Source organism: Somniosus microcephalus, chromosome 34 (genome assembly GCF_052327205.1).
Source record: "Somniosus microcephalus isolate GS21.2 chromosome 34, FLI_Smic_1.0, whole genome shotgun sequence".
NCBI lineage: Eukaryota > Metazoa > Chordata > Chondrichthyes > Squaliformes > Somniosidae > Somniosus > Somniosus microcephalus.
In genome coordinates this window covers 10046716-10063294 of record NC_141020.1, presented here as the reverse complement: position 1 = coordinate 10063294, position 16579 = coordinate 10046716, and the positions used below count along the sequence as shown (strand labels likewise).

Below are 16579 nucleotides of genomic sequence, written 5' to 3'. Positions count from 1 at the left end.
CCGCCCGCCCTTATAGTGCAGACAAACACTGTTTGGGCATATGGCTGACTCGGTCATATACAGATCAATATGTGTTGCGGTTAGTGGCATCATTGCATACAGGCACACAACGTAACAAACCAGATCCAGCAATCAAATACAGGAAACTCTTTTTTTATCTGGGACCGGCGTGGTGCCGGTTTATCAAAAAGTCCGGATTACAGAGAGGTATAGTGAAAGGTACGAGAGCCCCGTACACGGCCACAGATCCAGGCGTCCCTGTTGCATGGCAACAGGTGCAGGAACCCGGGCCACAGATCCAGACGTCCCTGTTGCATAGCAACAGGTGCAGGAACCCCGGTTACACGGCCACAGATCCAGGAACGGCCACTAATATGAAGTAAAAGTTAACTGGACCTACTCCTGAATTTTGCCGGTTAGCAGAGATTTCCGGTTATTTAGGTGCCGGTAAATCGAGAGTTTCCTGTAGTAATGTTGCCCCCTGAACACTTGGACAGCTAGTCAGTCATTGGCTTTGCTGTGATTTTCCCCCCCGCCCCTTGTATTCCTACTGCAGTGCTCAGCAAAAGACTTGCATAAGGTGTGAAGAGCTGATTTATAAAAAGCATCTGCTCACTTCAATAAGGACAAGACGTCTCAAAATAATTGGCTGCTGAAAATGGTTCCTTCGCTATTTAACAATCTGCGAGATTTGCGATCTGCAGTATCTGGTGGAAACTCTTAATAAAACTATTGGATTCTGCAAAGGAAACTGTGTACTTGTAGATGCAGAATTATTTATAGCTATGTGAACTTTTTAAAATCACTTCATGTGTGTGTTTTATTCTGATCAAGGTGAGGGGTGTTAAGTGTCAGGGGATAGAACACTTCTAAGTACAGGAAACTTTGTGATATCCGGCACCGACGGGACCGGCATGTTGCCGATCTATCAAAACTGCCGGACATACAAAGTTAATGTTGAAGCATACGGAGGTTTTCATCTCCGTATCTGACAACAAACACTGTTGCTTAGCAACAGCTTCTAAAGAGTCGGCTGCAGCTGCAAGCGTCTCTAGCTGAAGCTGTTGCTATAGCTACAGACCTTGCAGTGCTTGACTGGGGAAAAAAAAAGAACGAGAACTAAAAAACCTTATAGAAAACGGCTCCTGATTTTTGCCGTTAGATCGAGTACTCCAGACATACAACCTCCGGATAAACCAAAGTTTCCTGTATTCCCAGTAACCCTCCCTCTACTCCTCCCCAGCAGTGCCTCAACCGTCAACTGAAGAAGAGCACTTATATGCACCTTTTTCAACACTAACCATCCTGTGGCCTGGTTAAGATGTCCACGGGAGGACATTTTTGTGCTGTGGGCCCATGTCTACAAGGAGCTGGATTATAACTCCTTTCCTACAACGACCTAACAGCCACTTCATCCCATCATAGAAACATAGAAGATAGGAGCAGGAGTAGGCCATTCGGCCCCTCGAGCCTGCTCCGCCATTCAATGAGATCATGGCGGATCATCCAAATTCAGTACCCTGTCCCTGCCTTCTCCCCATATCCCTTGATCCCTTTAGCCTTAAGAAACATATCTAACTCCTTCTTGAATATATTTAATGAATTGGCCTCAACTGCCTTCTGTGGTAGAGAATTCCACAGGTTCACCACTCTCTGGGTGAAGAAATTCCTCCTCATTTCTGTCCTAAATGGCTTACCCCTTATCCTTAGACTGTGACCCCTGGTTCTGGACTCCCCTGCCATCGGGAACATCCTTCCTGCATCTAGTCTGTCTAGTCCTGTTAGAATTTTATAAGTTTCAATGAGATCCCCTCTCATTCTTCTAAACTCCAGCGAGTATAAGCCCAATCGACCCAATCTCTCCTCATACGTCATTCCTGCCATCCCAGGTATCAGTCTGGTGAATCTTCGCTGCACTCCCTCCATGGCAAGAACATCCTTCCTCAGATAAGGTGAGGATCCAGTCTGGGCTGGATCCAAACTCGGGTTATAAAGGAGGACGGGCAGTGCCTGACCTGCTGCACCATGTCGAATTTTAAGCACCAAGAGAACTTCCAGCACCTTTTTTGTTTTCCTTTTAAACTGGAACGTACACTTCATGTCCACAATTACCTGCAATCCTACAACACTCCGGACATAAAGCAAGCTGTCACAAAGGCAGAGCAGCAGGGAGAAGGGAAAAACAGAGCTGGGGTGAGTGGGGTGGCACTGACCTGGTTTGAGGAGAAGGGTGTGAGGAGGTTTTGGAAAATAGCTAGGGTGATGCAGAGGCAGAAAGACTTCCAGAGGACCGGATGAAGTGTCTGGGAACTGCTGCCAGTGGTGGATTGGAGGCAGTTCATTTACCCACGAAACTACCAGGGGAGTTATCTCTTCTTTAAATCATACTTTATATATTTTCCCTCTTATTCAGACCTTCCTATTCCTTGGCTGGAGGAGCAGCCAAGTAATATAATCCAAAGCTTCTGGCAATATTACTCACTCAGAAGCATATAAATGCTTCCCACTCTAAATCAAGACGCACCATATGAAGTAACCTCATTCTGAAATAAACGGCCTCGTTGCTTATTTGCACATTTTGCTCCGACAATTTCCAATCGGTCCTGTCCAAAGGTCTAGACTGGTTTAAGTTAATGATCCCAGACATTGAGGATTGTAGCCAACAACAACGGGTGCCAGTGGTCCATCTTGCAAATGAGAAGGGACTGGGCATACGCTGTGCAGTTTTACACCTTGTACATGACAGATGGTTGCTAATAGCACCATTTGATTAGAGTTACAATTACTGGGGGAGATTGGCTGTGAAGGTACAGTGTTGTAAGTGTGCCTCTTGTATGCCAGCTGTGTTACTTGAGGAAAATAAGTGCAAAATAAACCCTTTTTTGAAACAACCCCATTTGGCTCAGTTGACAAAAGTGTCATGCAACTAAGCCAGATAGGCTAGAAGTTTCCAAGTTTGATTCTCCGTCTGCTGGGATAGCTGATTTTAGCTCTGGCTGGCCACTGCGTCGCAACAGTCGGCTTCAGTGCCCGTAGACTAAGGGCAGAAAAAAGTCCTGATTTCTATCCATTGGAAAGTGGGCATGTAAGGGTAAGGGTTTAATTGGGCTCAGTTATGGTGCTCTGCACAGCCAAGTAGCCTATTGACACAAACTGTTTAAAGAAATAAATAATTTGCATTTATATAGCACCTTTCCCAACTTCAGGATGTCCTACAGTGCCTCCAGTCAATGAAGTGCTTTTGAAGTGCATCCAATTTGCGCACAGCAAGGTCCCACAAACCGCAATGAGATAAATGACTAGCTAATCTGTTTGTGATAGTTTGAGGGATAAATGTTAGCCAGGACATTAGGAAAATTCCTCTGCTCTTTTGAATAGTACCATGGGATCTTTTGTGCCCACCTGCGAGGGCAGACAGGGCCTCAGTTTAACAGTCTCCTCTGAACGATGGCACTTCTGGGAGTGGAGTACTCCCTCAGTCCTGGTGCTGGCCTAAGTTATGTGCTGTAGATTGGGGCGTGGACTCACAACTTTCTGACTTGGATGAGAGTGCGATCGCTGAATCAAAGCTTAGGTTTGCGCATTGGGGGGGAAAAATAGGACTTTAGACAAGATACTGGGGACCTGCTGACATATGAAACCATATCCTAGAAGGAGTTAATGCCTTCAGGAGAGGAGGGCAGAAAGAAGGGAGAACAACAGCAAAAAAAAAACCCACTTAAACTCTGTAAACTGAACAATGATTAGGGACTGAACAATGATTAGGGACTGTTGATTGGGTTTGTGAGAAATTAAGAACATAAGAATTAGAAGCAGGAGTGGGCCATACAGCCCCTCGAGCCTGCTCCGCCATTCAGTAAGATCTTCGACCTCAACTCCACTTTCCCACCCGATCTCCATTTCCCCTAGAGTCCAAAAATCTATCGATCTCTGTCTTGAATATACTCAACGACTGAGCCTCCACAGCCCTCTGGGGCAGAAAATTCCAAAGATTCACCGCCCTCTGAGTGAAGAAATTCCTCCTCGTCTCCAGTCTGAAATGGCCGACGCTTTATCCTGAGACTGTGCCCCCCCTAGTTCCAGATTCTCCAGCCAGGGGAAACAACCTCTCCGCATCTATCCTGTCAGAATCCGCTTCAGAATCTTGTATGTTTCAATGAGATGACCTCTCATTGTTTTAAGCTCTAGAGTATAGGCTCAATCTCTCCTCATAGGACAACATTGGCTGTTATATCAACCCCAATGGCATAGCACCATTATAACAAACCCTATAGTGCTTCAGATGTAATAAGAGCAATTAATGGCCATGGTGGCCCACTGGGTTACTTCTCGAACTTGAAATGGGCTGAAGGAAGTGCCTGGTGGAGATTAGGCATGGAAATTGGAAGCTGATTACAAAGCAGGATTGGCCTGGAGAAGGATATTAACCCCTTATTGTTTAAATGGTGCAATGTTCCCTGTAAGCTGCACTTGGTTGTGCGCAGCCTGTTTCTTTCAGTGCGCGGTCCCTTTAAATTTCTGCGCACGTGCGGTCTTTCCAATATAAACGCTTGTGAGCGGCCTGCGCGGGACCTTGCAGATTACCGCGCGGCCGCACACAGCTTAGAGGGAACTTTGCAATGGTGCGATATTATTGACATTTTGTTATCGCTAATCTTCTATGTCATCCACCTTTTGTGCAGATGCAGCTTGTCACCATTCAGTGTCATCACTGGGCATGTTGACAATGTATTATAGCAAAATAACACAAACCACTTGTGCCTCAAATAGCTCCTATCACATGTGAATTGGTCACTTTGGAAAAAATTATAAACCTTTTTTGATTGAGAGTAATGGACACCTCCGATTAAAAGCAGCTGTTTCACTCTACAGGTATTTTGATCATAGAACACGTTGCTGGAATACATTTTTAACCAAAATTGTACCAAGTTTTATTTAATGCAGTTTAGGAAAAGTTACTCTTCGGCCAATATATGTAACTATACTCTGTGCAATACTCCAGCAGTGCTTTACTCCAGTTTTGTTATGAAACTCAAATGCTCGCTCCACACAGCAGCCAAATTTGGGAGGTCAAGCCCTTTTGCAGTTAAATTATATTTCCGGGTACTTTTCACAGTTCAAGTGGGAGTAGTATGACAGTTTTGCACATCCATCGTCACACGTCACTGAAATTCTAGTGCCCGCATTGGAGATTGGTCCACGGCCAGTCTAAGAGGCAGTCAGCGACGTGACTGCAGGAGCTGCTCGTGGCTTTATCAGAAGGTCTGTAGTAGAGTTTAATTTTTGTAAATGGTGGGAGGTATCCATCAATAAAATAATACCAGCAAAGAAATTTAAATTACAAAGAAGCTCTCGTGTCTTTGAAGAAAACTTTGTGAAGAAAATCTTCAGTCAATCCTTTGGTAATTCAATTGTAGGAATAAAGAGATAATGCACTTTTTTTGTTGAAAATGCTTGCAAATTGCTGCTAGACTGTGTTCTACCTATAATTTTAAACAACGCTGTTGAAATTCGAGTTTAGTTGCTTTGTATGCAATGTTCCCTCTTAAGCGCGGCTGCGTAGTAATTGGAAAGTCCCCGTCTTCCCTTTCAGGTGGACGTAAAAGATCCCATGGCACTGTTTTGAAGAAGAGCAGGGGGAGTTCTCCCCGTTGTCCTAGCCAACATTTGTCCCTCGACCAACATCACTAAAACTGGTCATTATCGCACTGCTGTTTGTGGGAGCTTGCTGTGCGCAAATTGGCTGCCACGTTTTCTACTTTGCAACAGTGACCACACTTCAAAAAGTACTTCATTGGCTTTAAAGCACTTTGGGACGTCCTGAGGTCGTGAAAGGCGCTAAATAAATGCAAGTTTTTTTTCTTTTACTACAACAGTATAATTGAGGTGGGGGACTCCACATGTTCAGAGCGGTAGCCCTCTGCCCCACCGGCCCCTGGCACACAGCATTGCTGGTTCCGCACCTTGTGCAGCTGTACCATGCACATTTACTTACCATATGAGATATTCAGCCCCATCATTACTTTTGATTTCAACAAAACAAATTGGCCCAGAAATTCGGGTCGGGGGCTTCCCGCGGGTGCAAGCCCCCGACCTGCACTTACCTTGCGCGCCGGCCGTTGAGATGTGGGCCCCTGTGGAATTCCGATCCGGGGCCTGGCCCAGCTGCCGGCGCGCTGTGCTTGCGTATCCCAGGGGCGCAGTTAGTGCGATGCATCCCCTGGGATCACGTGGGCCATGGGCAGCCAATCGGAGGAGGGAAAAGCCCATTCATAAGATTGACAGGAAGAGCTGTCAAAACTTATAAATACTACGGCCACAAAATAGCCGTAAACCTTCAAATAATTTTTTTTTAAAAACACACTTTTTAAATAAACTATAAATTACATTAAATAACTATTTTAAACAGTAGTTTAAATTTTAGAAAAACAGAATTTTATTTTCTAACGGGGCTAAAAATAAACGTACCTTGCTTTAAAGTATTTAAAAATAATAAACCTGTGGAAAAAATGTTTGAATTTTAATTAATTGACCACTTGTAAAAAGCAGGCCTTACGCCTGCTTTTTACATTTCTAAATCCTGCAGGCTTACGCTCCCGGGAAAACCTGTATTTAAAAAAAAAAATGTACGTTTGATGTGCACGCGCAGCCTCCCCTGCGCGCGTGTTCGACCTCTGAACCCCTTCGTTCAGAGGATCGGAAGTGCCGGTTTCCCGCGCATGCGCAGTGCATGTAGAAAACCGGCACTGCCATTCGGCCTACGGGTGAGTACCCCGTGCGTACTCACCTGTGGAGACCCGAATTTCTGGGCCATTATATTTTGTACGCCTTCACTGGGCCTCCTCTTGGCATGCACCATTTCTCAGTAGTGGGCAAACAGCCTGACGCAAGTCTAACGCCAATGCTATGCTTTAGTTGGTTACAAGAAGGTGCACGAGAATATTCTCGTTGATGAAAGGTTACAGAAACGTCACAGCCTGTCTTTCCTCTTTACATATTCTGACTAACTTGCTGTGTATTTTCAGTTTTCAATGTCAGATTTCCAGCATTTGCCACTTTTCCTTTTTTTTTAGTGACTCGGCCACTGCTTTTCCTTTTAGAATGTCCCCAAAATAAACCAAATTACCGTGAGTGGCAACTTGCTGTACAGAGAATCAATAGGTCTGGGTAGTCTTGCTGCTCCCCAACAGAAGGTTAATTGCAGCAAGCTCTCGCACTATTTTACTGATTGGTATCCGCTTTGATTGTTTACAGGCACGTGTAGCCTTTCTTCAAGGAGAGAGGAAAGGTCAGGAGAATCTCAAGAAGGATCTGGTACGGAGAATTAAGATGCTCGAATATGCCTTAAAGCAAGAAAGGTGAGCATTGCAAACTGAACTCTAGATCCTCCCCAAGAATATTGCGTATGAGCAACCATAGTTTTTCTTCTATTTAAAATTTGCTCTGAAAACTAAGTTGGGGTAATGAGAATTATAAAATATTAAAGGGCGGCGCGGTTGACAGCCGCCCGCTGCCGCTCCCCCGCTGTGTGTCTCGGGCCGAGCGGTTGTGAGGCCCGGCCCGAGTGACCCCAACTCACCTCCCGCTCCGGCGGGCCGACGCAGTTGAGGAAAAGCAGGGGGAAAAATGGCGGCAAAGTTTCGGGAGGCTGCAGGATTAGGTCCCGCCCGTGACGCACCGATTGGTCAACCATCAGGTCACTGAACTGTAGGAGTGGTCAACCATCACGTCACTCAACGCTAATGAGCGGTAGGATTGGTCAATCGCTAATGAGCGGATTTTTGAACGTTTTTTGTATACTGTCGGAACAATTTTTGTCTGACCAAAAAGTAAATACGCCTATGACACTCCCCTGATCATCAGCTTTCTTTTGATATCTATCTATCTATCTATCTTCTTATTTATTTATATATATAAAGCGGTTGGTTTGTCTGTCTGTCTGCTACACACTATAACTTTTGAGTGTATAGCGGACAGACAAAACAACCACTTTATTTTTTATATATATAGATAGATAAACTAAGCATGAAATGAAATTTCAAAAGTTCAACCCTAATGGGTTCTGCAAAGTAAAAGTTATTAAAGTGGAGTCTGCATATAACAAATGTGCGAATAGATAGGTTGAGGGAGAAAAGGGAACTCGCTTTGAATACCTGTGGAAAACGCCTTGTGCTGGTAACCGTGTTCTTTCCTCCATTACGAGCCTTGACCCTTCATCTCGGCTTCCTAGTTTTGTAAAAAAAAAATCAACCAGGTTCTGATTGATCGGTGACCCCCCCTTCCCCCACTGCAAAATAAACCTGAGATGATGGTGAGTGACCACCAGACTACAGAATGCGGCGGTACAGTGTGATTTTGGGGGTCCTCGTACATGAAACACAAAATGTTAGCATGCAGGTGCAGCAAGTAATTAGGAAGGCAAATGGAATAGAAACATAGAAGATTCGGCCCCTCGAGCCCGCTCCGCCATTCATTGAGATCATGGCCGATCATCCAAATTCAGTACCCTGTCCCTGCCTTCTCCCCATATCCCTTGATCCCTTTAGCCTTAAGAAATATATCTAACTCCTTCTTGAATATATTTAATGAATTGGCCTCCACTGCCTTCTGTGGTAGAGAATTCCACAGGTTCACCACTCGCTGGGTGAAGAAATTCCTCCTCATCTCTGTCCTAAATGGCTTACCCCTTATCCTTAGACTGTGACCCCTGGTTCTGGACTCCCCCGCCATCAGGAACATCCTTCCTGCATCTAGTCTGTCTAGTCCTGTCAGAATTTTATAAGTTTCAATGAGATCCCCTCTCATTCTTCTAAACTCCAGCGAGTATAAGCCCAATCGACCCAATCTCTCCTCATACGTCATTCCTGCCATCCCAGGTATCAGTCTGGTATGATAAGGTGTTGGCCTTTATTGCAAGGGCTATGGAGTATAAAAGTAGGGAAGTCTTGCTACAATTGTACAGGGCGCTGGTGAGACCACACCTGGAGTACTACGTACAATTTTGGTCCCCTTATTTAAGGAGGGATATGCTTGCATTGGAGGCCGTTCAGAGAAGGTTCACGAGGTTGATTCCTGAGATGAAGGGGTTGTCTTATGAGGAAAGGTTGAGCAGGTTGGGCCTATACTCATTGGCGTTTAGAAGAATGAGAGGTGATCTTATTGAAACATAAGATTCTGAGGGGGTTGGACAGGGTAGAGGCTGAGAGGATGTTCCCCATCGTGGGGGAATCTAGAACGAGGGGGCATAGTCTCAGAATAAGGGTCGCCCATTTAAGACTGAGATGAGGAGGAATTTCTTCTGAGGGTCGTGAATCTTTGGAATTCTTTACCCCAGAGAGCTGTGGAGGCGGAGTCATTGAATATATTCAAGGCGGAGATAGACAGATTTTTGAGCAACAGGGGAGTCGAGGGTTATGGGGAGCGGGCAGGAAAGTGGAGCTGAGGCCAAGATCAGATCAGCCATGATCTCATTAAATGGCGGAGCAGGCTCGAGGGGCCGAATGGCCTGCTCCTGCTCCTATTTCTTATGTTCTTATGACCATGGGCTCTGCTGTGCTGCTTCCCATAGTAATGAGCCTGCCACCACTTGTAGGAAGGATGGCCTTTTGAATGAGGTACTGAAGGGGTGTTGTTGGGTATTGAATCAGGCAAGAGCCAGTGTCTTGAAGGGAAAAAAATGGGATTTTCATGGTGAAAGTCCCTCTTTTTAACCTAGTACAGGTAGACTATCCTTTATCCGAACTTCCGAAAACCTCTTAAAAACCGAAAGTTTTTTCGTTCAGCGTAAGTCGTGCGCACGACATGACCAGAGTGGCGCACGACTTACGCTGAGGGTCACAGAGTTCCCTCCTGGGTAGGAGATTGCAGGCCGAGCTGGGCAGTGTGAAGGAGGTACCGGGAGAGTGAACCCGACAATACAGCGGCCCGTCCGATATTTTTTTCTCCCCCCCTGACCCGACCCGAACCGCGGCCCGTCCAATATTCTTTTCCCCCCCCGCCGACCCCGACAAATTTCCCAATACCTTCTGAAATCCGAAAACCGAAACTCAGCTGGTCCCAAGGTTTTCGGATAAAGGATAGTCTACCTGTAAAAGCACCTTGCTCAAAATATGTTAAAACCGCTTGCTGAAAAAGGAAGAAGAAAAAAAAAATGTCCTTTTTAAAAATTTAGCCCAGGCTTAATTGCCGGGAAGCAGTGGGATTCATGCTAATAAATCCCCAGATTACATCAGGAAGATGTAGGTGTCCAAAATGCAATTACATTTTTTCTTGTATTTCCTATTTCCCAAGTCAGGTGCTTTATTCGTGTAACTGTATCACTCCTTAATATTACATTAGAACATTTTCATTTCTATTTTGTTTTCTAGGACAAAGTACCACAAGCTGAAGTATGGAACGGAACCAGTTCAAGGTGACGCAAAGACAGACACGCCTGAATCGGGTACTTTTGAGAAATACACCATTTTTTTGCTCGAGACCAATTCATAGCTTCAGTTAAAAGTAGCTGTTGCAGATGCACATTATAGGTAGCGTCCTAGCCAATATTTATTCCTCAATCAACATCACTAAAACAGATTATCAGGTCATTATCACATCGCTGTTTGTGGGAGCTTGCTGTGCGCAAACTGGCTGGCGTGTTTGCTACATTACAGGAAACTTTCGATTAACCGGCCCCTAAATAACCGGAAATGTCGGTTAACTGGCAAAATTCAGGAGTAGGTTCAGGTAACTTTTATTACTTGCCTTGCTCCATGTGTTGCTGTGCAAGGGTGTGGCTGCAGCTGTTGCTAAGCTACAGAGACGCTTGCAACTTGTGGCCATTGTTTTGAACCTGTTGCTAAGCAACAGGGTTTGTTGCTTTATACGGAGCTCTCAGCTCCGTATCTCTTACTACAACGTTCGGTTATCCGGAATTTTTGATGAACCGGCACCACGTCGGTCCTGTCCATGCCGGATAAAAGAAAGTTTCCTGTACAACAGTGACTACACTTCAAACAGTACTTCATTGGTTGTAAAGCGCTTTGGGACGTCCGGTGGTCGTGAAAGGCGCTATAGAAATGCAAGTCTTTCTTCACTAATTTTGACACGCCGCACCCTCCAAGTGGTCTGTGGTTTTGGTCTTCGTGCTTCATCATGTCATTACTTCTCTTCCCCTTGTTCTGCGCTCGCTACGCCGGTGTGTTCCCACTACCCGCTCAGCTCTGTTCCAACAGCAAGCATTTATATAGCGCCATAAACATAGAAAAATGTCCCGAGGCACTCGATGTTGATGCTGCGCTCGCTCCTTTCTCCCTTCTGTGGCGGTGTCATTGCCACTTGTGTGCGCCTGCTGGCTCTTTTGAAATCCACTCGATTAAGTTAGTGTCCAGAGTAGCCTCGGAGGGAATGGCAACCACTTGTCAGAAGCCAACAACTTTACCCCCTTTGGGACTTTTTCTGCAAAGTTGCACCAACTGCAGTAAATGTAGAAATTGGTGGGATTTACAAGATCACATGGTCGTTGCAGATGAGGAAGGCCATTCATCTCGTAGTTTGTCCATCCAGAAAAACCCATCAGTCTCCTCACTGCAGTATCCAATTGCTGCTTAAATGATCCTAGGGTTATCACTTTCAGCACTTTATCCAGAAGTCTTTGCATATATTGATCACTCTTTGCCATGAATCATCACCCCTTGACAAATCACTTGCCCTAATTATAATAACATTTGTACAGTGCCCTTACTAGGCTTATTTAGCATTGTGTTACCATACTAAAATTAGAGTGATCATGGTTTTTAATAGGAAAAGAAAGAAAGACTTGCATTTATATAGCGACTTTCACGACCTTAGGATGTTCCAAAGAGCTTTACAGCCAATGAAGTACTTTTTGAAGTGTTTGTAATGTAGGAAACGCAGCAGCTAATTTGCACACAAACAGCAATGTGATAATGACCAGAGAATCTGTTAGTGATGTTGGTTGAGGAATAAATATTGGCCTAGGACACCGGGGAGCACTCCCCCCTGCTCTTCTTCGACATAGCTCTATGGGAGCTTTTGCGTTCACCTGAGAGGGCAGACGGGGCCTCGGTTTAATGTCTCATCCGAAAGAGGGAAGGAGCAAATATCAAATCTGAATTTGCACCACTGTTGAGTAACATGCCTGTACTTGTGTTACATCTACCCTTATTGCAAGAATCAGTGATTGTGGAAGTATGTTTATATTTGTATCGAAATCTATGTACCCGCTGGCAGTAACTGTAGACTGTTGACTAATAGTTTGACTGGAGGGTATCGCAGCTGACTGCAATCCCGTTGCGACACGTTGTCTGCACACATCACTTTCTAGCAGCGCTGGCTGATTTTTATCTCGGTTTTTTATCCTGGCCTCCTTAACCTGTAGCACCCCAATTACCACGCTGGATGGGATCAGTTAACTCCAATCAGACTGGGAATTGAATGCGAGACCTTTTGCTCTGTGTGGCGTAGTATAGTAAGAGTGCTGGGTTTATACTTGCAGAGGTAGCTGAAAAAATAGTGATGTCTGGACCTGCACGGGTTGAATTTTCACGTAAGCTTAATTGATGTGAAATTCAAACCTGATTTGGGGTGAAGTAGAATTAGGTGGAGTAACTATATGGGTTTCCAGAGCATAGAGTAAACACATTGGAATTTGAAATTACTCATTGTACAATTCTAGACTTGCCTATTGAAGGTACTGCAGATTTTCAGACAGATAAGCCTAATAGATATTTAACACTTTGAAAGGACTTGGGTCCAGTACAACTATGACTCTGGAAAATTGCAGCTATGTCCTTGCCACAGAAAATAGGAGAGATGTAACCCAGCCAATTACCACTCTATTGGTCTCCGCCCAGTAAGTGATGCTCAGTGCTATCAAGTGACAAATACTCACCAATAATATGGTCAGTTCGGATTCTACCAGAGTCACCCGGCTTCAGACCTCCTTGGCGCCTGGATCCAGACATGGACGCGAGAGATGAGAGCAGCTGCACTCGACATCAAGGCAGTATTTAACTGAGTATGGCACCCAGGAGCCCTAGCAAAACTGAGTTTAATAGGTAATGGGCCATGTTCCCTGTAATTTTTTTTGGCCCTTTTAAGGGTCGGTTTTTACATTGAAAAGCCGGCTGCGTGGGTTCCCTAGAGGGCTGCACAGCTTACAGGGAACATTGCTGGCGGGAGTCAAAGGCAAAACATTCCAGTGGCTGGAGTCATACCTGGCACAAAGGTTGTGGTTGTCAGTCATCACAATCCCAGGACATCGCTGCAGGAGTTCCTCAGAGAAGCATCCTTGGCTGACAGTCTACAGCGTCTTCAGTGACCTTCCCCCCCCCCCCCCCCCCCCTGCCATAAGCTCGGGAGCAGGGTTGTTTGCTGTTCATTTCACAGCGTTTGGCTCCAATCACAACTCCTCCTGATAGTAAAACTGCCCTTGCCAGCTTGCAGCATGACCTGGATAACATCTGAGCTTGGGCTCACGAGTGGCAGCTGATATTCACACCGCATTAGTAGTGCCGGGTATTGATCATCTTAAATGAGAGAAAACCCAGTCATCTCCCCTTAACATTTTAACATTGCCGAGTCCCCCACCATCAATATCTTGGGGGGTCACCATTGGCCAGATGCTCAACTGGACCAACCTTATCACCAGGGCAGAGGCTGGTTACTCCGCAACAAGCAGCTCGCGACCTGACCCCTCAAAGCCTCGCCACCATCTACAAGACAGAAGTGATGGAATACTTTCACTTGCCTGGATGAGTGCAACCGCAACAGCACTCCAGAAGCTCAACTCCATCGTAGACAGAGTAGTTCGCTTGATTGGTGCCTCCTCAACCACTGGCGCACTGTGGCTGCAGTATGTACGATCTAAGGATGCACTACAGCAGCTCGCCAAGGTTATTTCGACAGCATCTTCCTCACCTCGACTTCTACCACTGAGAAGGACAAGAGTAGCAATGTCGTGAGATCGCCATCCCCGCCAAGTTCCCCACCATACTTATTTGCTTCATAGTCCCTGCGTCAATATCCCGGAATTCCCTACTTGGCACCATTGTGGAAGCACTAACAGCACAATGACTGCAGTGGTTCAAGAAGGCAGCCACCAGCACCAGAGGAAAACTAGGGGTGGGCAATAAATGGTTAGCTTTATCGACATCTCGGGAACAAATAAAATAGTTGCTTTCACAATATAACAAACATTTTGTGACCACTGCTAATGTATCATTTAGATCCTGTAGGTAAATCCGTCAAAACTTTGTGTGTTAACACCTTTGGTAGGCTGCAGTGTAGTGTAATGGTCACATCCTAGTATGGTGGATTAACGAGATCCTTTATTCTCATCGTGTATTGTAAGATTATCTTACTGCACTCTCGGTTCCTTGTGGGTTTAAATATTGTCGCAGTACTTGAAGCCAGAATTGCTCAACAAGTTTCTGAAACTTCCTGCCCAGGCCCCTCTGCTTGCCATTTCCTCCCTGCTTTCAAAAACCCGCTCTTTGACCATGCTTTCAGTTCCACATTATAGCCTCTTCATATTTCTTCCTTTCCCCATGCTTCGTGGCCAGATTATCCATTTACTCCTTATTGTCATGCAATCTGTGACATCTTCCTGCCTGTGTGTTATTGTTGGGCCTGTTTACGTAGAAGATTACTCTTCATCTCTTTCTAAAGTCTTTCATTTTTTTCCCTCTAATTTTCTTTCCTGATTGCACTGACTCGTGCTGGGGTATAGTTCCACAGATCCCCGCTGCCCTCCAGTACCTTGCTCAAGTGGCCATTCTTGAAGTGCTTAGATGCTGAGTGTCACTAGGCTATTTGACTAAGTGGACCATCACAGGTAAACCTGATCTTGTCCTCAACCAGTGCCCACACATGGAAGAGATGGGGAAACCGCTCCTCCTGCTCCCAAGCCCAGGGTGCCAATTGCAGCAGCATATAGCCATCCTGGCTGAGATCAATCTGCACAAACCAAGAACCTTCCTAGTCTGCATTGCTCAGTTCTGGAAAGAAAGAACTTGCATTTATATAGAGCCTTTCGCGACCTCAAGACGTCCCAAAGTGCTTTACAGTCACTGAAATACTTTTGCAGTGTAGCCACTGTTGTAGTGTAGGAAATGTGGCAGCCAATTTGCGCACAGCAAGCTCCCACACACAGCAATGTGATAATGACCAGATAATCTGTTTTTAATGATGTTGATTGAGGGATAAATATTGGCCAGGACACTGGGGAGAACTCCCCTGCCCTTTGAAATAGTGTCATGTTATCTTTTACATCCGCCTGAGAGAGCAGATGGGGCCTTGGTTTAACGTCTCATCCGAAAGACGGCACCTCCAACAGTGCAGCGCTCCCTCAGTACTGCACTGGAGTGTCGGCCTAGATTTTTTGTGCTCAAGTCTCTGGAGCTGGACTTGAACCCACGACCTTCTGACTCCGAGGCGAGGGTGCTACCCCCTGCACAGGATAGGGCCTTTTTCAACTGTGCCATCAGGGTACACAGCTGTTTTCAGTCTTATGCTGGGATACTATGCAACCTGAAACAGAAAAATGTGCTGCTTTACTCCATTTTAATGTCCTTTCTCTTGGGGAGCACCACCGCAGTCAGTCTCCTCAACCCAGCTTTCTGTCCTAAAGCTGTTTTTGAGTTGTGGATAATGCAGTACGTTTAATATGCAACCCCCCGCCAAAACAAAATCAGAATGATAGGTTTAGCACCCTAATGTTATCAGGAATGTGTTTAACAGGTTTAAGCAAGAGTTATAATCTGATATCTCCTTATTTGTAACTAAGACTATTTTGGGATGCTATGATTGTACAAAATTAAATCAACTGTGTATTTCATGTCTTTTCAGTTATAAATAATGGCCCTGATACATCAATCATAGAACAGAGCAGTCCATTATCGTGGAAAGAAGGGCGGCAGCTGCTGAGACAGTAAGTAAGCTTCACGATCGCCTGCAGTTCCTGATGTATGAGGATAGAAAATCCCACTGACAGGAGTATGTAACACAGCACAAAGGTACCCACACTGAGATCCCTGGGCCAAAAGTGACGACCTAGCTCTGGCAATCCAGCCTACGAAGCCCAGAGAACTCTGTTCTCATAGCACTTATCTGCTGGTTTGTCCTGAGTGAATTCCATGGCCTAGAGGGTTGGAAAGGGCTGTTCTTATTGTTGCTGCCTCAGTGGCGGATAAATCCTAAATTGGAACATCAAGATCTGTTTGTATCAGTACTTGGAGATGTGTGCAAATTAATGGGAACCTGATTTTAAACTTTGTGTGACCTGTGAGTTGCCATGCCACACACCAACGCAGCCCACAAAGACAAAAAGTCCTGGTACTGAGTGTTTACTAACTCACTCCACCATGAATGCACAGGGCTGGATTTTGATACAGGAGGCGGGACTACAACTTTCGGGGTTGTAGTCCCACCTCCATCGAGTTGTGGCCAACCCACGCGATTTTCACTTGATTGACCTTGTTGAGCCCGCCCAGCGGGCTCAGCAGGCCAATTAAGGGCCACCCGGCAACAGGTGACGTCACACATTGACATTTCATCTGTCAAGAGCTTTTGACAGATG

At 45.5% G+C, this 16579-nt stretch overlaps 1 protein-coding gene across 3 annotated transcripts in view; it reads left to right on the top strand.

The window, feature by feature from the left end:
- Positions 1-16579, top strand: part of LOC147096752 (striatin-3-like) — a 69899-nt gene that overhangs the window by 5415 nt on the left and 47905 nt on the right. For all 3 annotated transcript variants that reach the window (XR_015074546.1, XR_015074545.1, XM_085973370.1), the window contains exons 2-4: positions 7255-7358; positions 10368-10441; positions 15850-15931. Coding sequence is in view for 1 of the 3 variants with exons in the window: in XM_085973370.1 (XP_085829496.1) it covers positions 7255-7358; positions 10368-10441; positions 15850-15931 (260 nt within the window). In the remaining 2 variants the exon portion in view is untranslated. The remainder of the gene's footprint in view (positions 1-7254; positions 7359-10367; positions 10442-15849; positions 15932-16579) is intronic.